Source organism: Dama dama, chromosome 11 (genome assembly GCF_033118175.1).
Source record: "Dama dama isolate Ldn47 chromosome 11, ASM3311817v1, whole genome shotgun sequence".
NCBI classification, from domain to species: Eukaryota; Metazoa; Chordata; class Mammalia; order Artiodactyla; family Cervidae; genus Dama; species Dama dama.
The window spans coordinates 65816500-65839395 of record NC_083691.1 but is presented as its reverse complement, the minus strand read 5'-3'; the positions used below and the strand labels follow the sequence as shown (position 1 = coordinate 65839395).

General features: G+C 38.8%; 1 protein-coding gene across 2 annotated transcripts in view; it reads right to left on the bottom strand.

The window, feature by feature from the left end:
* The window catches only part of EFEMP1 (EGF containing fibulin extracellular matrix protein 1), a 71210-nt gene extending 50047 nt beyond the window's left edge, over positions 1 to 21163 (bottom strand). The window contains exons 1-4 of one of the 2 annotated variants that reach the window (XM_061155408.1): positions 21032 to 21163; positions 19689 to 19776; positions 15505 to 15553; positions 14940 to 15341 (exon numbers count right to left, since the gene is read on the bottom strand). In XM_061155408.1, the coding sequence (XP_061011391.1) occupies positions 14940 to 15341; positions 15505 to 15553; positions 19689 to 19769 (532 nt within the window). In that variant the 5' untranslated portion in view covers positions 19770 to 19776; positions 21032 to 21163. Of the gene's footprint in view, positions 1 to 14939; positions 15342 to 15504; positions 15554 to 19688; positions 19777 to 20967; positions 20987 to 21031 lie in introns of those variants that run through there. The other variant, XM_061155409.1, reaches the window with a different exon arrangement.
* Positions 21164 to 22896: the final 1733 nt, after the last annotated feature.

Genomic DNA, 22896 nt, shown 5'->3' with positions numbered 1-22896 from the left:
CCTGTTGTCTTGTGATAGGTAAAAATATGAATTTACAAAGCAGTTTCTAGAGTTGATTTTACAAGAATAATGAGAGAATCATTTTAGAAGCATTATCAGCTTTGATCAGTTTAATTTTCTTTTTTTTCTACCTGCAGTATAAGCACTTTAACAGTTTAATTTTCATACATGTTACTTTCCTGTAAAAAAGAATGATGTGTTACATGTTTGTGCACATGTGTGAATGTAAATAGCTGGAACAAACTAAATCCAGGCAAGGAAGAGGGGCATTTAGGCTGTGTAGGCAGGTCTCTAAGGTGTCTTTTAACAACTTCTTTTGGATATTCTTTCCTTTTTTAGATGAGATACATTCTGATATCACAAATTTCTCAGGACAGAACAAGGATAAGCAGAGAAAACCATTTTATACAACATTATCTCTTTAGGCCTCAAATGATGAAAAACAGTGATTAGGAAAAAAGCTTACTGGTGGGTTTTGAATGATGCCAGATACATAAATTGCTCACATATTTTAGGAGAATGATTTATTTTGAACTAATTCTTTAAGAAGCTTCTTCAAATAAACAAATTCAAAGGACTGAATAACACACTCTGGAAAGCAGACTTATACTGCTCTGCATAATTCTGGCATATTAAAAATATTGAGATACTTAATTTTTTTAGTGAACAGTAACAATTTAATGACAATTTAATGACATTTTGTGAATATGACAACAACAATTTAATGACATTTTGTGAATGTATGTATAAGAGGAGGGCCTTATGGCAAAATAGTGAGATCTAATTAATCACCACCAAACAAAAATTCTCTGACCCACATTGTGACAGATCTGGTCTCCAGGTTGGACAATGAGCGGGAACCCCTGAATTCTTTCCTATTTTAGATTGTGTTCCACTGTCCACTCAAGGGAGTAGGATTAGATTCTCTGCAGCACACACAGCTGTTTAGAGTGCAAAACTTATTTCACTACAGTCCCTAGAGCTTTTTGAGATTTTATGTGCACAAAGGAAGTTGTGGTTTCCATCATGATTCTCACTTTAGCTGGGCACACTTAAAGCAAAACACACAGCTTTCATGGTTGTCTCTAGTTCTGTTGTCTCCTCCACACCCCTAATTCACATACAGTTAAGTACAAGCTAGCTATTAGCTCCCAGGGTCCCCTCAGTATTCTACATTCTTTCTTCCTGGGACTCTCAGATCTATGGATTTCTTTCTTACTTCTCTAGAAATTCAGTTCTTCCTACCTTGGGACCAGATCATAGCTGTGCTTCTTTAAGTTACCTACAACCAACTAAGTAACTTGCCTGGATTCTACCCTTTAGCATTTTAACAGGATAGATTTTAAAAGAATGGTTTCTGGAGAAGGAAATGGCAACCCACTCCAGTATTTTGGCCTGGAAAATCCCATTGATGGAGGAGCCTGCCAGGTTACAGTCCATGGGATTGCAAAGAATCTGACAGGACTGAGGGACTTCATTTTTACTTTGACAGTGTTCAAAACATCTTAGTATGGATTAAGATTGAATACCCAGAGTCTCGTTAAGTAGCAGCCTCAGTCATTACTATTACTGTTTATCTGTGAAGTTTTACAGAAGACAAGTTGGTTTCTTATGTGTAACTTCTCTGTAAAAGAAGGTTTTGGCTGCAGAGACCAGAAGATAAAAGTCAGGCTGGACACAGATTGGCTGCTATCTAGCTTGAAGCCTGAGGGTGGGATGTCTGACTGGACCCGGTGGCTCAGGCCTTCCTCCTGCAGTGCTCTCCTCCCACGTGTGGGCCTGCCCCTCTGGGCTTTGTCATTAGGCTAGTGTCAGTATGGTAGCCCCTGGAGAAGGAAATGGCAACCCACTCCAGTATTCCGGCCTGAAAAATCACACGGTAGAATAGCCACAGTTTTGGGGTTGTACAGAGTTGAGATTAAACCAAACGTTTCATCATTTGAGCCAACGTGGAGGAAACTTTCCCCAGAGCTAGCCAAACAGACTTGGAATACCTTTAGGAGAGGGAGGACACAGACTGGATGGCAGGCAGTCAGGCCACTCTCATCCTCCTGGAGTCCTGTCATTCTTGCTAGGTGAGGATTTAAGTCAGTATGTAAGTTACCTAGAAGTTGGTGTTTATTTTGGATACTATGTTACTGAATATATAGAATTATTTCCTTAAAAAAGTTGAAAAACAGGTTTTTTTGGACATGATTTATAATTTATTTCTAATGAAACAGGCAATATATATATATTTTCCTAGAGCAGCGTAGTTGGTTAGTGCAGATTTAATTCTAAGTTCAAATGTTATGTAGTTGTTAGTGGAAATGTACTTTGGTCTATCTGCTATTTTCTGGTTTGTAGGTCCTCTAAGGAAATGGAAGATGGCTTCTCTGTTGTTGAGGAAGAAATCTATTGTAGAAAGAACTTCTGCTGTCTAACTTTGGGTGAGGCCCTTTGAGCCTCAGTTCCAATTCCTTGTTTATGAAATTGGGCTATCTGCTTTGGTTAACTCATATATGAAGTCTCATTATGTCTGTTTCATGTAACAAAGTTTTGTATTGGGTCTTCATCTCAGAAATCATTGATCCTTTGACTGCTATCCCTTGCTAGTGGTGGAAAAATGAGACTAATAAAAACAGTTCAATCAATGTCAAAAAAAAAAAAAAAGAATGGTTTCATTCCTAGCCACAGCAATCAGACAAGAAAAATAAATAAAAGGTATCTAAATTGGAATGGAAGAGGTAAAACTATTTGCAGATAACTTGATACTCTATACAGAGAACCTTAAAGACTCCAGCAAACACTTTTAGAACTAAATTAATGAATTCAGCAAGACAGGCAGGACAAAAGATTAATATACATAAATCTGCTGCATTTCTTTATACTAACAATGAAATACCAGAAAGTGAAATTAAAAAAAAAAAATCCCATTTAAAATCACATAAAAATACTTAGGAATAAACTTAACCAAGGAGGTAAAAGACCTATACACTGAAAATTATATAAAATACTGATAAAGGAAATTGGTGGTGGTTCAAGGAAATGGAACAATATCCCATGCTCTTGGATTGGAAGAATTAACATTGTTAAAGTGGCCATACTACCCAAAACAATCTACAGATTTAATATGATCCCTATCAAAATACTCATGACAGTTTTCACAGAACTAGAACAAATAACCCTAAAATTTATATGGAACCACAAAAGATCCATAATTGCCAAAGCAATTCTGGGGAAAAATAACAAAGCTGGAGGCATAACCCTTCCACACTTCAGGTGATACTGCAAAGTTATAATAATCAAAATAGCATGGTATTGGTACAAAAACAGACACATGGATCAATGGAACAGAATAGAGAGCCCAGAAATAACCCACATACCTACAGTCAATTAATCTATGACAAAGGAGGCAAGAATATACAATGGTTCAACAAGTAGTGTTGGGAAAGCTGTACAGCTACATGTAAATCAATGACATTAGAACACTCTCTCACAATATATACAAAAATAAATTCAAAATGGTTTAAAGACCTAAACACAAGACATTACACCATAAAACTCTTAGAACATAGGCAAAATATTCTCTGACATAAATTGCAGCAATATTTTCTTAGATCATGTTCCCAAAGCAATAGAAATTAAAAAATAAACAAACAGGGCCAAGCAAACTTAAAACCTTTTGCACATCAAAGGAAACCATTATCAAATGAAAAGATAACCTACAGAATGGGAGAAAATTTTTGCAAATGATGCAACAGACAAGGGGTTAGTATCCGAAATATACAAACAGCTCATATAGCTCAATATTTAAAAAAAAAATATATCAAAAAGTGGGTAGAAGACCTAAACAGACAGTTCTCCAAAGAAGACATACAGATGGCCAACAAACACATGAAAAAATGCTCAACACAACTAATTATTAGTGAAATGCAAATCAAAATCACAATGAGTTATCACCTTATATCAGTCAGAATGGCTATCATCAAAAAGTTTACAGATCATAAAATGCTGGAGAGAGTGTGAAGAAAAGTGAACTCTCTTACACTATTGGTAGGAATGTAAACTGGTACAGTCACAATGGAAAACAACATGGAAGTTCCTTTAAAAAACTAAAAATAGAGCTACCACATGATCCAGCAATCCCACTCCTGGGCATATATCCAGAAAAGAAGAAAACTAATTTGAAAAGATATATGCACTCCAATGTTTATAGCAGCACAATTTACTATAGCCAATACATGGAAACAGTCGAAGTGCATGTCAACAGACAATTGGTTTAAGAAGATGTAGTATGCCAAAGAAAGTTCAAACTACCATACAGTTGTGCTCATTTCACATGCTAGTAAGATTATGCTCAAAATTCTTCAAGCTAGGCTTCAGGAGTATGTGAACCAAGAACTTCCAGATGTACAAGTTGGGTTTAGAAAAGGCAGAGGAACTAGAGATCAAATTGCCAACATTCACTGGATCAGAGAGAAAGCAAGGGAATTCCAGAAAAACATCCACTTCTGCTTCATTGACTACACAATGGAAATCACAACAAACTATGGAATCACAACACACTATGGAAAATTCTTAAAGAAATGAGAATATGAGACCACTGTACCTGTCTCCTGAGAAACAGGGCAAGAAGCAAAAGTTAGAATCAGACATGAAACAATGGACTGGTTCCAAATTGGGAAAGGAGTATGTCAAGGCTATATATTGTCACCCTGCTTATTTAACTTCTATGCAGAAGTACATCACGCGAAATGCCGGGCTGGATGAATCACAAGCTGGACTTAAGATTGCCAGAGGAAATATCAACAACCTCAGATATGCAGATAATACCACTCTAATGGCAGAAAGTGAAGAGGAACTAAAGAGCCTCTTGATGAGGGTGAAAGACAAGAGTGAAAAAGCTGGCTTGAAAGTTGACATTCAAAAAACTAAGATCATGGCATCTGGTCCCATCACTTCATGGCAAATAGAAGATGAAAAAGTGGAAGCAGTAACAGATTTTATTTTCTTGGGCTCCAAAATCCCTGCAGACAGTGGCTGCAGCCATGAAATTAAAAGATGCTTGGTCCTTGGAAGAAAAGCTATGACAAACCTAGACAGCATATTAAAAAGCAGACACATCACTTTGCTAACAAAAGTCTGTATAGTCAAAGCTATGGTTTTTCCAATAGTCAGGTACAGATGTGAGAGTTGGACCATAAAGAAGGCTGAGTGCCAAAGAATTGATGCTTTTGAACTATGGTGCTGGAGAAGATTCTTGAGAGTCCCTTGGACAGCAAGAATATCAAACCAGTCAATCCTAAAGGAAATCAGTCCTGAATATCCATTAGAAGGACTGCTGCTGAAGCTGAAGCTACAATACTTTGGGTACCTGATGTGAAGAGCTGACTCATTGGAAAAAATCCCGATGCTGGGAAAGATTGAAGGCAACAGGAGAAGCGGGTGGCAGAGGATGAGATGGTTAGATAGCATCACCAACCCAATGGACATGAGTTTGAGCAAACTCCGGGTGATAGTGAAGGACAGAGGAGCCAGTACGCTGACGTCCATGAGGTCACTAAGAGTTGGACACAACTTAGCAATGAACAACAACAACAAACATACACACGCACACATATATACATATATACAATGGAATATGTCATAAAAAAGAATAAAATATGTCATTTGCAGCAACATAGATGGACCTAGAGATTATCATACTAAGTGAAGCAATAAAAGACAAATGTTTTATGGTATCACTTACATGTGGAATCTAAAAGATAATACAAATGAATCTATATACAAAACAGAAAAAGATTCACAGACATAGAAAACAAACTTATGGAGGGGGAGAAGGGATAAATTAGGAGTATGGGATTAACATATACAAACTACTATACATAAAATAGATAAGCAACAAGGATTTACTGTATAGCATAGGGAACTATGTGCTTCCCAGGTGGCTCAGTGGTAAAGAATCCGACTGTCAATGCAGAAGACACAAGAGACATGGGTTCAGTTCTTGGGTTGGGAAGATTCCCTGGAGAAGGAAATGGCAAGCCACTCCAGTATTCTTGCCTGGAAAGTTCCATGGGCAGAGGAGCCTGGCGGGCTGTTCTTGGGGTTGTAAAGGGTTGGACGTGACTAAACTACTGGGCATACATGCACAGGGAACTATATTCAATATTTTATGATAACTGATAATGGAAATCTGAAAAATATAGCTGAATCAGTTTGCTGTACTCTTAAAATTAACACAATATTGTAAGTGAATTATATTTCAATTTTTTAAAAAAATTACATAACCAAAAAACAACAACCAAAAAACTACAGATAGTTTGTGGTTTGCAGTCAAGGGAAAGGACCAAGATAGATTGCTCTGATCCCTTCTTCCTTTTTTGCTCTTATTTTCACAGAGTTTTACCCAGTGCCCTGATTTCCTCCACAATATTGGATAGCTTACATAAACATTTTTCCAGCCTTGTGATTATTTCACTTCAAATATCATAAATATTAACATTTCCCCGAGCCAAGTGTATTTTCATTATTCACCATTATATTTCTGATGAAGGATATATCTGATACAGAGATGCAATCACTTGTTAAATGGCTTGTCAGAAAGTTAAAAGAATTATAGTGTTTCTTATTATTAGTCTTGCTTTAGGAATAACAGCAACTTATTTATTTGCCAATGTTTATTAAAAACCTAACAATCCATAATATAAAGAATAGATTTCATAGTTTCTTCTTTCAAATGTCTTAAGCTTAAGATAGGTACTAGATGTCTTAAGACCTCCATTGTTAATAAAAAGTTTGATGCATACAGAGTTGGGAAACATAATTTATACATATACAGTATACATAATACCTCATTTTCAAGGATGGTTTTAGAACTCAAGTAAACTTTAAGCATGAATTCTCTAATGATTAAAAACCATCCGTTTATTCAAACAATGCACGCACACATACACAAACACAAAACATTTGCTTAGTGCCATTTCAATAATAAGTAAAATGGGACATAACTTGGGAAGATACTGAGACAGAACTGGAGGACCACATTAGTATTTTGTTGGGGAGAATTACTGAGGATGGAGCCAGTCATAAATGTTTGCTCTGCAGTGCTTCAGCATCATGGGTACTGCCTAATTTTGTATTCCTCCAAATACCCCCACCCCTAACCTTGTTAGCATTCCTATCAGCAGCACCCTGCTTCTGGGGGAGTCTCCTGGGAAACCACTCTTGAGTAGGAGGGACATGGACACAAAGCTGTTTTTCCCTTGTTCTGACTTGTCTACATGATGCTTACTTCCCTCGCTGTTTGGACCTTAATTTCTGCTTCAGAACTCTCAACTTCCCCTCATTATTCTCTTCTAAATGTTCCATTCCAGGAAGGAACCAGGCTTTTGTTATTCACCATGTATCTGGGGACATGTTCTTTTTTTCTGTCCAAATGTGGATTTTAGTAAATTGTAAGGATACCTGTATCACATATTGATTTTGCTACTACTTCTGACAATTCATTATGTACTTCTCGTGATGTCCCATGAGTTATTTTCCAGAGTTGTATTTTGTTTCTTTTATTGTTATTTGATAATTCATGAGTTAATGATGGCAAATTCCCAAAGGACAATGTCCTACTTTGATTCTACCAAAGTGCCTTAACAACAAAAAGTGATTCTTAAAATTTGATGGAAATGCTGAACATTAACTAAATGGTTTTGCATTCTGTTTGATCAATTTCACTCGTGATATTGCTTGGTTACCCTTGACTAGTATAAACATACAATTATTTTAAAGGTAGTTAAAGTTTTAGAATTGAGTTAGCCAAATATCTTAAGTTTTTAGGTCTATTTAGCATATATTTATATAACATTAATTCACACTCTGTCCCTCCTTTTAATCTGTGGTTATACAAAATTGACAGCAATAAGCTATCCATGCTGCTGCCAGTATCCTGGCACTCAGCCTTCCTTTCATGTCATTCCTTCACTTCATCTTTATTAAATGTTTACAAATCATTTAGGTTCAAGCTACAAGTCTGCAATTGTGGCTAAACGCTTACAATGAGAGCTGTTTTCTTCTGCCAATATTTGAATGCAGTTTTCTTGATCAGTTTTATTTTTGAGTGTGCAATTTGCAGTTACCTCCTGGAAAAAGAAGCATGCTAATGAATTTCAGATGTGACACGGATTACTTATTTGTACATTCGTGCAAAATCAAACACATTTGGGACAAATTTTGTTTACTCTTTGGTTTCAAAGAACAGAATTGTGCCAATAATTCAACAAGTGCAAAGGCAATCTTTACCAATGGGGCAATTTGTTGATTTCAGAGACTCTAGTTTGAAATTTTCTTCTGGAGAAAGAGATAATGAGTACCCAGTGCACATTCCTGAAGTTACCCAGGCTTGCAATTCTACTCTAATCTGCTTCTTTTTGCTTCTATGGGGCAAGGAAAATTCATTCTGCAGATTAAGTGTTAACTAGCTTTAAGAATCTTGTCTTTGATGGGAAGTAAATCTTTGATAAAGTTTTAATTGAACAGAAGATACTTATATGAATAGTATTCTAATATTTGATGATATTCACAGAATCTAAAGGGGATGTCAATTCAGCCATGTATCTGGTATTGAAAGGATCTCCCATCAGTTTGGTAAATAAAGCATATTTTTAAGGCCAAAATCAGAATCAACCTCTTCCTCTTTTGCAACTCTACATGAACTGAACCTCCACACGTTTGTGATTTGAGTGTAAGGGGGATGCCTTTAGAAGGTACGGGTATCACTTAGCACCAATCATTATCACAGCCAAAACATAACTGTGAGTTTTACCTACTGACAATTTAAAGGCATTTATAGTATTTCACAGGGCTTCCCAGATGCAGTGGTAAAGAATCCACCTGCCAATGAAGTAGACACAAGAGATGCAGATTTGATCCCAGGTTGGGAAGATCCCCTGGAGTAGGACATGGCAACCCACTCCAGTATTCTTGCCTGGAAAATTCCATGGACAGAGGAGCCTGGTGGGCTACAATCCATGGGGTCACAAAGAGTCAGACACAACTGAGCGACCGAGCACAGGACAACAGCATGGTATTTCACACTTGCAGGCTTCATAGAGAGGTAAAAGACCTCTTGTTTTCTTGTTAAGATGGCCCCTTTTCCTCTAGATTGCACACTTATGTTCTTGGTTCAGGAATACAGTCCTAACCAGGACTCATGGCCAATCATATTCGGGGATGAGGGCACTGGTGATGACAATAAGAATGGTGAGAGAAGTAGACATATTATTCTGTCCCATAAGCAGAAAGTATTTTTGATATTTTCTCTTCCTTACTTCCCACATCCCACATAAAGTATTCTGACCCCGCCCTTTGATTTTTACATCTGAATACAACTTCCTGAGGTTAAATTTATGTTAAGCCATTGGTTCTCATACTTGAGTAGGGATCAAAATCATAGGATTATTAAGACATAGATTGCTGAGCCCCATCCTTAGAGTTTCCAATTCAGTATCTGATGGGGCCCATGATTTTTCATTTCTAATAAGTTACTGGATGATGCTAATGTTTCTGGTCTGGAAACCACATTTAGAAAATCATTGAGTTAAATAGTTATATAACTTAGTCTTTTGTGGCAGAAGTGTGATCATATCAATATCTTCCCTCCTTCTACCTCAAGTAACTATCATTCAATTTTTATGAAGGAATTTTCTGACTGTGCAAGAATCACATAGATTTACATATTATTTACAAATGTGTATTAAAATGGATCTTAACTGAAATTTGATGACTATAGCGTTTGGAGATGTAAATCATGAAACAATGCTAGATTTTTCAGGGGGAAATCAATGCAATTATATGGCATCAGCTTATTTAAAAAGGAATTAAGTTTTCCCTATAAACTCAACTCCTATGCATTTACATGGCCTTAGAGAATTTTAAGATACTCAAAGATAATTAATAGCTAAATACAATAAACTATTAGCAGGTGAAATACCCATTTTACATTCTGCTTGAAATATTTCTTTTCTGTTAATATAATAATTTACTCAATTATAGTCTTCTTTTTGCAAGATATCTATTTTCTGAGATCAAAGCTCTTTGCTGGGCTGCATAATTATATATAACAAAAATTAGGCACTTCTTCACAAAACTAACCGGAACAACCAGAGACCCTAATGACAGTAGAGAGGATCAACGAAAGGCTAGTATTTGAAAGTTGCTTGGTAATGACGATGCCAAGTATGCTAAGCTACTTGATCACACTGTAATTTATAAATCCTCTTTTGGATATGATATCATTTAAGTTTCAAATGAAAGAAGCCAACAAGAGATGTCCCTAACATCTAAGAATCTCTATGTGTTAGTTCAAAATTTCTCTTTTCTAAAGTAGTTGTAAAGATAATAACTTTTTTCCTTTTCAAAATAGTACTTTAGTTATGTTTATAAAGAAATGTGCAGAGGATAATATATGGTCTCCAAGAGTGTAGAGCTTTTTAACCCTAAGTATAATTTTTTAATTCCTTTAGGCTTTAAAAAAGGCAGTATATTTCTCTTTTCAGCTTTTTAGTTGCTCCTGCATCATAGGTAATAATAACAGAAACCAAATAAAATCATTGAAAATATAGCTAAAACTGAAAAAAGAAATTTGGCAAACAAAAGTTTGTAGTTGAAGTATGGTTTTTAATTTAGCTGAGTGGTAAAATTTTTCCCAGTGGAAATGAGGAAAGATGTACTAACTATGGTATGACATGTATCCAAGTATGTAGGTGCTAATATCTAGGTATCCTACACATGCAATCTAGAACAATGTGGAATTGACAAACGGGCAGAATCCTGACAACCGCAAAAAAAGGCTCTGTCTAGGTACATAAATATCAATGAAATATAGTTTTTCAAAGTTTTAAACAAAGTGAAAAAACAGTCTTACCAGACAAACAATGCCTTAACCTGGAAAAGTGGCTTTAACACTGAAGCCTGTTAACACTGTTGGCTGTGGTGTGCAGGACATTTGGTTATTGGGGGTTTGCTGAGGTGCTCAACAATGCCATTTCTCCAGGACTGAGGCATTTCCAGGGAAGTGGGACATTTAGTTTTCATATCAAGATAGTCTTGGGTAGACAGAAATGGTTGGAAAATCTAGGATATGTTTTCACATCTTTCAGTTATACCTTATATAATACAAGCCAGGAATTGCACTCTGGATGTGACTCCACAATCAGCTTTATTAGACATTTGTATCAAGTTCATTTTCTAATGGCATGGTTTCTTTAGCAAGTAAGTAATGATACTTGCAAACCCTGGCTGAGTTTAGTAATGATTTAATTACCAGCCATTCAAAATATTCTACATTTAATTTTTGTAAGTTCAATTAAGTGGACAAATTCCTTTCAATTGGGCAATTGATTTTCTTATTTCTCTTATTTTTTCCCCTACAAGAATGGGGCTCTTAGAACGTTATATATGGTAAAAAACAATTCTTTCTCAACTTGAACTAGTGTTTTCTAACTCCACATCCCTTGAAGATTACATAGTGACTATGCACTAAAGATCCAACTTCCTTTTGGAACAAGATGAGTATCCATTGTCTTTGAGGTGGATGATATTTCATGGAAAAATAATTAATTTCTAAAGTTTAATTTTTACATGACTCCAGGTATGTGACACCGAAATGATCTTCAGGAAATTTGATAGCTGCCAAAGATGCCACCTGTCATTCGAAATTCTCAATGTGAATGACTTCCCCAGTATCACACTCATTTGGTAAAAATTACCTGGAAAAAAATGCTTACTGTGAATTGATATTTGGATGTTATGTTTTAAACCCCTTGGTTTTGCATAAAATTAAAAAAACCTGGACAAATAGATGAATAAAAGTTAAAGAATCATGTTTTCACTAAATGTTAAAACATGGAAAGCTGGTTAAAAATATATTTATAAAATAGAATACATTTATTCATTTACTTTTTATTTTTGGCCACACTACACGTGGCATGAGGTATCTTAGTTCCTTGACCAGGGATTGAACTCTTGTCCCTCTGCATTGGAAATGCAGAGTCTTAACTGGACCACCAGGGAAGCCCCTAAAATAGAAAATATTTAAAAATATCTAGTGGTATTTAAATGACCAAGTGCCAACTGTGATTGATAATAGTGCATGCAAAGGCACAATTGACTAACACTGAAATACAGTTCAGATTTCAGTCATTACATTAAAAATGTCCTCAGTTTTAAGTTATATAATGACAAACTGTACCTGCTGAAAAATATATGTGGAAAAAAGAAATAATTTTATGACAAAAATGTGACTCATCTAAGGCATTCATTTATTCTGATCCAGCAATCATGGTAAATGTGTTTGGATTACTGGTCATAAGTATGCAACATTTAAAAGGAGAATGGAGATCTTTATTAAAATAGAAAGTTCCTCAAACTCTACAATGATGTCAGTAATATAGGTCCTTGGAGCACATAATTGTTTTAAGCAGAAGTCCCTATACTTTCACATTGGTTATAAAACATTATTTTGTGCTGCTGGCCTGGAATGAGAATGTCATACATCTGTAGGCAATTAGAAGAAGCTGGACTGCATGTTTGATCAGCTCAATAATAAACGGGCACAAGTGTGACTCGACTTATGTTAGTCAGATTCCCTAGACAGATTATCCTGTTGTTATCATATGAAATAACCCCCTTTTATCAACAATTAAGTAAATCCACATTTATGGGCACTTTGAAAAAGTGTGTGATGGGAAGAAATCCAACTTAAGCCTTAAGTCATCCAAAAAAACTTTTAACCCTGCTTTTAATGATACAGACCCCCAATCTCAAATTGTAGAAATTGGTTGAATTATGCAAAACAGTTTGGGTTGGAAATGCCCCATGTGCACACAATCAATGAATATGTATTTAGCATCTATCATAAGCATTTAAGAGTTTTAGCTTATAACTGAAAAATTCCCAAAGAAGAAAAGACCTTACTTTGTAAAGTAGTCTAAATCTTGTTTAAGAAAGATTAAATAGGATTTCATTTTTATTGTTCACTTTTTATTGTACAGCTTTTACTGTAACCAGTGCATATTGTAAATCCAGAATATGTTTTATTCTAGAACTTCATTCGATTCTAGGCATTCTTCTTGCTTTCCACGACAACTGTCAATGATGGACCATAAACTACTTTGTAGTTTCTGATAAATGATCCTTTCATTTACCTGTTTTTTTTCCCTCCTAAGTACCACTCAAACATATGTCCAAAGTATAAAAAATAATTCAATATGTAAAAGTCAATACTTTAAAATTCACCAAAACTTTTCAGTTTCAGGAAAAATACCACCAAACCTTCCAATATAACTATATATTTAAATAACACAATTAAAAGTTGGTATCTTAAATAAATTCAAGGTATTTTTAAACCAATATTCACTTAACTACACACACCATACATATATAAATATATATTTATTTGTAAATATATATATATATATATATATATATATATAAATAACCTCATGAGGTTATCTCTTTGACATAATCCTTAAATTAAATATCTGAATATCAAGCAGATGCTGAAGAATTCATCATCAATATTGGAATTCTGACTCATGACAGTAACACAAAACAGATGTTAAAAAGATAGGCACTCTGAAAAGTGACACCATCACAGCATGGGTTAGCTCTTGATGTGGGATACTGAAAATTTGAATGCAAAATATAAAATAATAAAAGTCAGAGCCTGATAGGTTTCCTTACTTCATCTACAAACCATTTAAAATCTACTATATTTTTATACAGAAGATAAAACTCAACACCCATGAATAAGGGGCAGCATCCTAGAAGACCAAAAGATGCTTCTTTCACATAATACAGCAGCTAGGTGATCCCAGTTGAACCCTTCTGTGTTGAGGGAGGAAGGTGCTCTCTTCTTCACTTATGTAAGTAGAAGGTAAGAGCTCCTGGGCCCTTCCTATTGGCCAGTGTTTATGAGGCACTTATGGTGTATATGGGGTGTACCCAGCCAGTGCCTGGCAGTGAAAAAGTAGTCTGAAGCTTCTATGGCCACATCAGGCAGATCTAAAAGGGTTTGCTAAGTAGGCAAAGAGGAACAAAATCCCTTAGCACAGTCCAGTTAGTTCATATGCTACACGTCTTCAAAGCCCAAGATTCTTATCAGTTTGCTAGCATGAGTCTACCGGATGTGTATTCTTTGTGAGGATAAACAGAAAAACCCAGGCAGATGGTGCCACGGTGTAAGTGATATAAGCGAAATGTGCTCAAATGAGAGCTTAAAAATAGATGTAAGTGTGAGTGGGGGAAGACTCCTTCAAAGGTAATGAGAAGCAGAAGTCCCATTTCTTTATTCCTCAGTGAGGAAAACAAGTCACTGGCAAGTTCAATTAAAAAAAAAAAAGAAAAAGCTTGAGACCTTAAAGGGGGGCATTTGTGGAGTAGCTTGACAGCACAATTTCAAATTCCAAATGAATAATTTGACTGCTCCTTTTGACAGCTCTGACTCTAGTCCCATCTGTCTGGGTTTGAAGGCTGGCTCTGCACTCACCACCTGTGTGACCCCTGGTTCTTAAACTTGGCTGCACACTGGAACCACTTGGGGAGCTTAAAAAAATACTGATTCCTGGAACCCACCCCCAGAGAGTGTTATTTAATTGGGCTAGTGTGTGGTTTGGACATGGAGAAGTTTTAAAGGCTCCCAAGTGACTCTAAATATGTGCAGCTAAGGTTGAGAACCACTGGTGACCTCTCTGAGGCACAGTTTCCTCAAGTGTAAAATGATGACGACACGGGCAGCAACTACCTTTTATGATTTTTGTGATGACTGAATATGATAATGTGGCAAAGCACTCAGCACAAAGGATGGTGAGGGGGAAGCTCCCAGTAATGAGAGCTGTTGTCTTCCCCACCACAAGATGCACTTGGGCAAGAACTTTCTCATTAGCATAGAAAGTCATGCTTACCTTGGCACACGTTATGCTCACTCTGCTCATAGCCTGTTGCACACTGGATCCGGTGAGAAGGGTTGGCAGGAATGCGCTGAGGGTCAGCTGGGTTCCGCCGGATGACAAAGTTATTTCGGCCAGTCTGCACTTCAGCAGCAGCACTGGCGACAAAACCACCCCCAGGCACCACTCCACTGGCAGCCATGCCACTGGCTGCTACACCCCCAGTGCCTGTACTAGAGGTCGCGGCTGCATTTGCAGCTGCACCCACGCCTTCGGCTGCTGGTGTTTCTTGCTGAGGTTGCTCATTGTTGACAATAATCTGGGCTGTTTTAGGAAGGCAGAGGTATCCTCCATAGTGGTTGACACATTTCATTCCACCTTTGCAAGCGTCTGGGACAATGTCACATTCATCAATATCTGTGGTGAGTAATAGAATAAGTCAGGAATCTTCTTACAGGGGGAACCGAACATGTAATCACATGCTTATACCTTTTGGGTGTAATACAGGTGGGGCATGAAGGACATACTAGATGGAGACAGAGAACTGTGATCAGATGGGAAGTCTTTGAAGCTGGCTCACCTTTGCACTGCTGTCTTACAGGATCCCACTCGTATCCATCTGTGCATTGCTGTGAAGAGGGGCCAGGAGACAGTTAATTGAGTATCCACTCTCTAAGAAGTCACTCTAAAAGCTTCATATTTATGGCAACAGTCTTGGTACTAGAGTCCCACATAGATGATGAGATGGGTAGTTTAACATTCTGTAGCTTTTTAAAAAAGACACATCAGTGCACTGGACTGCTTCAGGGATCTCTTCTCAATCACCACCTGTCTCAACTCTTTTGTTGCATTTCTATTGGATCCAGTTGCCCATAACCATCTTGGAATTCCATTCAGTCTTGATACTAAGATTCTGTAATCTCTCTAACTGCTTTTATCGCTTTACTTGACCCTGCTTCCACATTATAAATCTTACAAAAAAAAAGAAATCCAACTGAGTTCTTTTATTCAGCCCTTGACTATTTCCTTTCCTCTCTAAATCCTCTTAGAACATTCCAGCACCTGACTTTCCTTATCATTCCTATTCAGTCAAGTCCTGATCCGTCCTCTCATACCATGGCCTGCCTCCCAGCTTCAGTTTCTAAAGGTCCTCTCTAGTTCACTCACAGAACCATCTATCAAGTACCCTTTCACACCAGGCACCATCCTAGTCCCTGGGAAAGCAAAGATGATTAAGACCTTGTTCCCATTCTCAGGCAGCTTGCAGGCCTGAAGAGGAGACAGGTAGATTAGTTGGACCAAGATGTCAGGTGTCGTGACACAAGTTCACCTGTGGAAGGAGTGATGGACTCTCCTCAGGACTGTGGGTAGGCAAGACAGGGTGGAAGGGAGGGCTTTACGGGTGAAGCTGTAAGTGAGTTGGACTTTTTTTCCAGGAAGATGTGGTAAGGCTAGGATGAGGGACCACATAAGCAAAGGTGCAAAGCTGGAAGGAGCTACCAGTAGTCCTGGGTAGATGGAGTGAGGTAAGAGAGGTAGGCAGAGCCAAACCTGGGAAGCCTTTCTCTGGACAGGCCAAACGGGAACTGAATTCGACCTTGAAGGTCAGTGAATCTCAAGCTTTATTATGCTTAAGAATCAGTTAAATCAGCTTGTTAAAATGAGATTCTTGGGACTAACCAAAGGCTCTGACTCTGTAGGTCAGGTAGAGGGCATGGAATCTGAATTCCTAACAAGCATCTCAGGTGATTCTGATACAAGTTATCTATGGGCTACTTCTTGAGACATGCTGGTCTAAGTGATGAGGCCTCTGAAGAATTCTTAAGCTCAAGAAAACATCTGATCACATGCAGATTTGAGGAAGAGGTTTCAGGAAGGATTAAGCAAAAGCAGAGTAAACAAACAAATAAACTTAAATTCTTTCATAAGAGCCAAGAGTTGCTTGGCAAACAACAGATGCTTGGCAAATAAATAGCTGAATGGAGACAGAGATGAGTTTAGATATTTTACTGACTTCCAAGACTTAATAAGGTGAAAACTAAACTCATTTTCTCTCCCAAACTAATGCTTCTAGTTTTACCAACACTGTCCAAGGCACTACCACATTTCTCAGGAACCAGGATAACAATTTTAACATCAAATTTTCCATTATTTTCCTTCAAGCTCTGCTGTCTTTGCGTCCATTTTCATATCTCCCATGTTGGTGTAAGCCTTCCCGACCTCATGAGAAGGCAAATCTCCTTAGCTGGTCTCCATATCACTGCATTCTGCACACAGGCCTCTATGATAACCTTTCTTTGCTCTCTTGGTTACACTGCTCCTCCATCTAAGAGCTCACAGGGACCTATGGACCCCTCATCTTCCACTATTACCATCTTGTAGGTTTTCCCTCACACCACCCAACTTCTTGTCACCTCCTGATCTTGACTTGGCTATGTTCCCTTCTAGCCTTTGATTATGCCACCTTTTCTGATTCAGGTGCCTCTTCAGCCTTTCTAGAATAATCCAAAGTCCTCACTTCCTTCAAGAAGTAGCAGCAAGTTCTAACTTCTTCAATAAGCCAGTCGCTCATTGAAGGCAGCATGTGCTAAGTCGCTTCAGTTGTATCCAAACCTTTGCAACCCTGTGGACAGTAGCCCACCAGGCTCCTCTGTCCATGGGATTCTCCAGGCAAGAATAATGGAGTGGGTTGCCAGTATGAACATTAATTACCTCTCTGCTTTTGTATTTCTTTACCAACTTTAAGCTGCATAATACTTCATACTTTTCAACAGTACTTTTCTCAAGGTAAATTCCCCAAGGTTAAGGTCTGAAATTTTTTAGTAAACAAATAAACTTGAATTCTTTTGATAGCGATGAGAATTGCTTATGCACAGGGCAGGTACATGATGAATACATAACTGACTGGATCCTATCTTTAATATGAAAGGAGAATATGAGGCTGTCTTGTGGATATGATCTCATCCTTCTGAGAAGTATCATTCAAGCCAGGCAGAATGGCAGTTCACTTGATAAATTTGTATGCTAAATAGAGGAGACTTGAAGTTTGTTTTAGGTTTTCAGTTCTAGGACATTCAGTATGGATCACTATTAAACAAGCCTAGATTGAATTTAGTTTCACCACTTATTGGCTGTGTAGTCTTAATTTAGATACCTCTCTGATCTTCAGTTCTACTATTAGTAGAAGTAAGAGCATGCCATTTAGCTCATACTTTGCTATGAGGATGAAAAGAGATAGTGTCTCCATAGGGAGTTACTAAAAAAATAGTTACATCTTGTCCTTTAACCATGAACTAATAGCCATATCCAGTTTAAAAGAGAATAGATTTAATCTTGGCACAGAAAGGGTGTCATATCTGGGAAACCTGTTATACTAATGGCGAACCCTAGTTAGTGGTCTTAAAACTACAGTGTCTAAACCACAGGGAACTTTCTCTGCTAAAGATGAGCAAGGTTTAGGTGATTAGCAAAGGGAAGGGAGTACAAGATAAGCAGTTGTAAAAGCAATAAAATCTATTATTACATGAATATAAAAGGGGCGAGCTAATTTAATTTTAACTCCCTAGGAAGGTAGTAAGTTTAGCCTGAAGAACAAAACAATTTCATCTGAAGATAAACAACACATGTATTCATTTCTCTTGCTTTATTTATCTTCAGCAGAGGAAGCAACTACACTTACCATTAAGTTAACAAAATATTTATACTAAACCCCATTTGATTTATAGTTGATCTGGACAACAAGGAACATTTGCCAGATGAATACTAACATTCTAGGGATAATATGGTATCAAAAAAGTGAGATAATGTTTATTATCAGTAATTAACATTAGCTCACTTTTAAGAGTTTTATTTTCAAAAATTTTCCACATTCTTTTGAGTAAGATTACTTAATTTTATGTTGGGAGCAAGTAGAAAAATATGTTTTTCATATTCTGATCCAGGACAAATGTCATTTGCCTCACAACACTGATTAAAGACTAGAAAACACAAAACAGAGGGCAAACTAACTCACCAGAAGTGAGGTAAGCACTGCCCTCTGTTCTCACCGTATCCATTCTGGGCAGTGGTGGGGAGGGGGGGATAGATGATGATATTTTCAATACTTTATTCAATGTTGGTTGTACTCATGCAATTAGCTAATTAATAAAAATTACTTGGAAATATCAGATATGCTAATCAGAAAATACAAAATCAAATTTCACACAATGCATTTTACCAAATACTGCATCCTGGTAACACATGTCTATCTGAGTGGCATTTATATGAGCTATCAGTTAGATTGTAAGTGAATAATAGCCTTTATAAAGTCGAGAAAATCCACTTACATGAGAACATAAGTCACATGCACACATGAGGTGATGGGCTTTTGTGATATTTAACATTCCTATTTGAATCTTACTCCTTGAGTTCTGGTTTTATCTGCATGTATATAGTAATTCATAATTTCCAGTTACTTATTAATATGCTGAATGTTTCACAAACATGTAGCTTACTTTGATTTTTGTTTTAAAGGAGTTTCCCTTTTTGGCCTTGCATAAATCCTTACATTTTGCTCCCTATCTCAAATGGCGATCTAAGTGAACTTTTGAAATGACTGGCTATTTACAACGTATCTTAAACGTGGTTAACGCTTTGCTAACGCTGGTTTAATTTATTACCCTCCGCAGAGAATAGCCCACATAGACTGGCAGGACTGGATAAAGTCTCCCTTGTGCCACAGAATCCCACTGAACCGCACTTATCTCAAATTCCATCCCCCCTTACCGTGTACGTGATGGTTTCCTCAGTGTCCTGGGACTTGACCAACGCCAGAGTCAGCATAGTTAGGAAAAGGGCTTTCAACATCGTGAATCTCAAATAAAACACAGTACAAACCGATGCTTAGCATCTGCAGCGGAGGAAAATAAAACTTCAGCTGTAAAGTAACGAGCAAGGTAGAGAAGGTGGAGAAGGCTGAGGCTCCGTTATACACAACTTCTAATCTACTTCTCATCTCCCCACCCCCTCCTCAACTTTCCCTTGGCCAAACGGGACACCAAAGGCTGTAGACGGCTGCAGAATTACATTTCGGTTTACACTGTCCGGCTACGATGAATATACACAAAAGCTGTAAGGTACGCATTTTACACTGCACCTACAATAGGCTCGAGAAAGGGGGTGAAAGAGAAAGAATACAGGGTAATTAATTTCAAAGGTGACGGTGCATTTTTTTTTTCGATCGTGGAAGTGGGGCAGCAAATCTCATATTCCTTTGAACGTTAAGGCTTTCCCTATAAGCTCACCTCCAGCTAGTTAAGTTCCTTGCAAAGTTCAGCAGAAAAACTTGTGAACCAATATGAATTACCTTGGCTTCAAACTTAAAAAAAAAAAAAAAAAAAAAAAAGACAAAACAAAATACCACAGCGAAACTCCGGAGCAATCTCCTCCCATAGTAAAATACCTGCCCTTCAGAACTTCTCACATTCCCCAGCGCAAACTCTCCCAAAGTGGCATTTCCACGCGTTCTCTGCGAACAGCTTTGTTTAAAAGCCCCAGGTGGTGTAGAGGAGCAGCCCAAGCGTCTAGTTCCTTCTCGCCTTACGGGTGTCTCGGTCCCCGAAATGCTACCTTCAGATCGGGTCTGCCTAGGGCCAGAACTGGGGAGCCACGCCGCAGCCCGAAGTACCAGTTTCAGGGCGGCCGGCCAGGCGTCCCCAGGGAGGCGAGGTCTCCTTTCTTAACAGTATGTTAACAGGCGGCTGTCTCTAGGGAGCTGCTCAGTGCTCCAGCTTCTAACCAGTTCCGGTGGAATCCAGGTGCGGCTTGAACCTCACACATTGGCCCCCCTGAAACTTTCAAAACCTCATTTGCGGGCAAAGCCCTGTCGGCTGATTGTCGGCACGCACACACATGCCCATCCAAACAGATGTCACCTAGTGCTCGCACATCCTGACAGATCGCATTCCGAGACCTCACACCTCCACCTCCCGCTCTGCCAGAGAGATCCTGCACTGTATGGGGGCAGTTCTCAGGTTCACTGCACCCCTCAGGTCACCCCACTTACTCCTCGGCGCGCGGCCCCGCGGGCACTGGGTGCGCTGGTGTGACCCCCGCTCCGGGGCTCCTACCTGCGCGGCCGCGCTGCGCTCCGGGCCCGGGCAGCGAGGGGAGAGCGCAGGGGAGGGCAGCCCCGTGGGTCTGAACTGGCGAGGTCTGGCAGCGGCTGCGGCGGCAGGAGGAGGAGGAGAAAAGGAGGGAAAGGGGAGGGCGAAGGGGGGCGGAGGAGAGAGCTGAGGGAGGCGCAAGGGCTGAGCCGAGCGCTGCAAACCCGGAGGGAGGGCGAGGCGCGCAGCTGGGTCTGCGCCCCTTCCTCCGAGCGCCCGCCTGCCCGCCCCTCCCGGCCCCTCAACCTTAGTTCCCAGACGCGCCGGAGCTCTAGGCAGAAGATGGCACGTTTGGCATGTGATGTTTGGGATTTGAATAGGCCTTGGTGATGCTCCAGCCTCCCGGGAAATTTCTCTTGCCCCGCGGAGTGGAAAACTGCTCTCCCAGAGAGCTTGCGAGCGTCCTGAGAAATTACTTTTTTTTTTTTAAACAATAAGTGAATCCCAGGAGAGTGAATTAACCCCATTTATAGGACTAGTTCTTTCGCCTTTACTTTAAGATACTTTGGGGCGGGGGGGATGGGGGAGTGTCTACTTCCTCAAATATAGAAACAAGAGCATTCATTCAACATATATTTGTGACTTACTGTGTGCGAGGTGTTGGGACTAGGCCAAGTAGAACTCACACAAAATTGTGAGGTTGCGTTGGTTTTGGTCTCTCAAACACACTCCCCCCATTCCTTTTATCATCTACTGCTTTTCTTCTCTTCACTGGTTCATTTATGGGGGTCCCCAATATCGGTCATTCCAAGTTGGATATTTCGCACCTTTCATACTAATGGTGGAATTTCAGGAATTTGGGGAGAAAAAAAATTTTTTTTCTGGCTTCTTCAAGTCATACCACACAGATTGTGGTTATCTTTGAAAGCTCCAACTCTAAAGTCAGATTAATAGTTTGCCTCCAAGGCAGTTATGACTTCTGAAGAAAATACAGTTTCGTGAATGAGACAATGTGCAAGCTGAAGTTTTGCACCCTCAGCAGGGGCAGAGGCTCTGCCCAACAGCTCCTTCTCCTTCCCTGAGGACCAAAGGGCATCAAATGATAGGGAATGCAAGAGAGAGAGAGGCTGCCAGGGGGAAGCCTCTGTCCTTATCTCTGGGGTATGTAGTAGGTTGCCAGCCTTGCCAGTTTGGTTGCAAGCCACACAACAGTGGACACGATCAGAGGAGCTTCACCACCCTGATGCCTCACCACAGTTATTTTAGTGTATGGGGTTTTGGTAATAGTATTGAAGATTTTGGTGCCAGAATTCCAATGTTTGTTTCCCCAGTCATTAGTGACCTCCAAAGTTTAGTAAATTGTATCTTTGCTTTTGTACAGTAAGAAGATCTGTCTAGACATTTTCTTCTACTTTTTGAGTTCTTTTTACCTATCTTTAGCCCTTTCCCCAGAAAAAAAGGGTTAAAACCCCCAAATTTCTATCTCCAGCCAGGAATTGTTCCTGTACATTCAACTCCTGATCTGCCATCTTCATTTGTGCACCTAGTGGACATTTCAAACTGAACGGTCTGCTGACTTTCACCCTCCTTCCCAACCTTCTCTGCCCACCTGCTTCACCATCTTAATGAACAGCAATTTCATCTTTCCATTTGTTTAGATCCAAGATCACCGAGTCATCCTTGGTTTCTCTTTTTTCTCACACACCCTGCATTCAGTTCTTCAGAAAACTCTGTTGGCTCCATCTTTAAAATGTATCCAGAACTGAACAACTTCTCATCACTTCTTTCATGACCATGCTCGCCTCTGCCACCACCATCTTCCACACAAATTATTTTAGCTTCCTCATCTTTCTCCTTAGTTACACCCTCGCTCCCCGCTGTCATTTTTC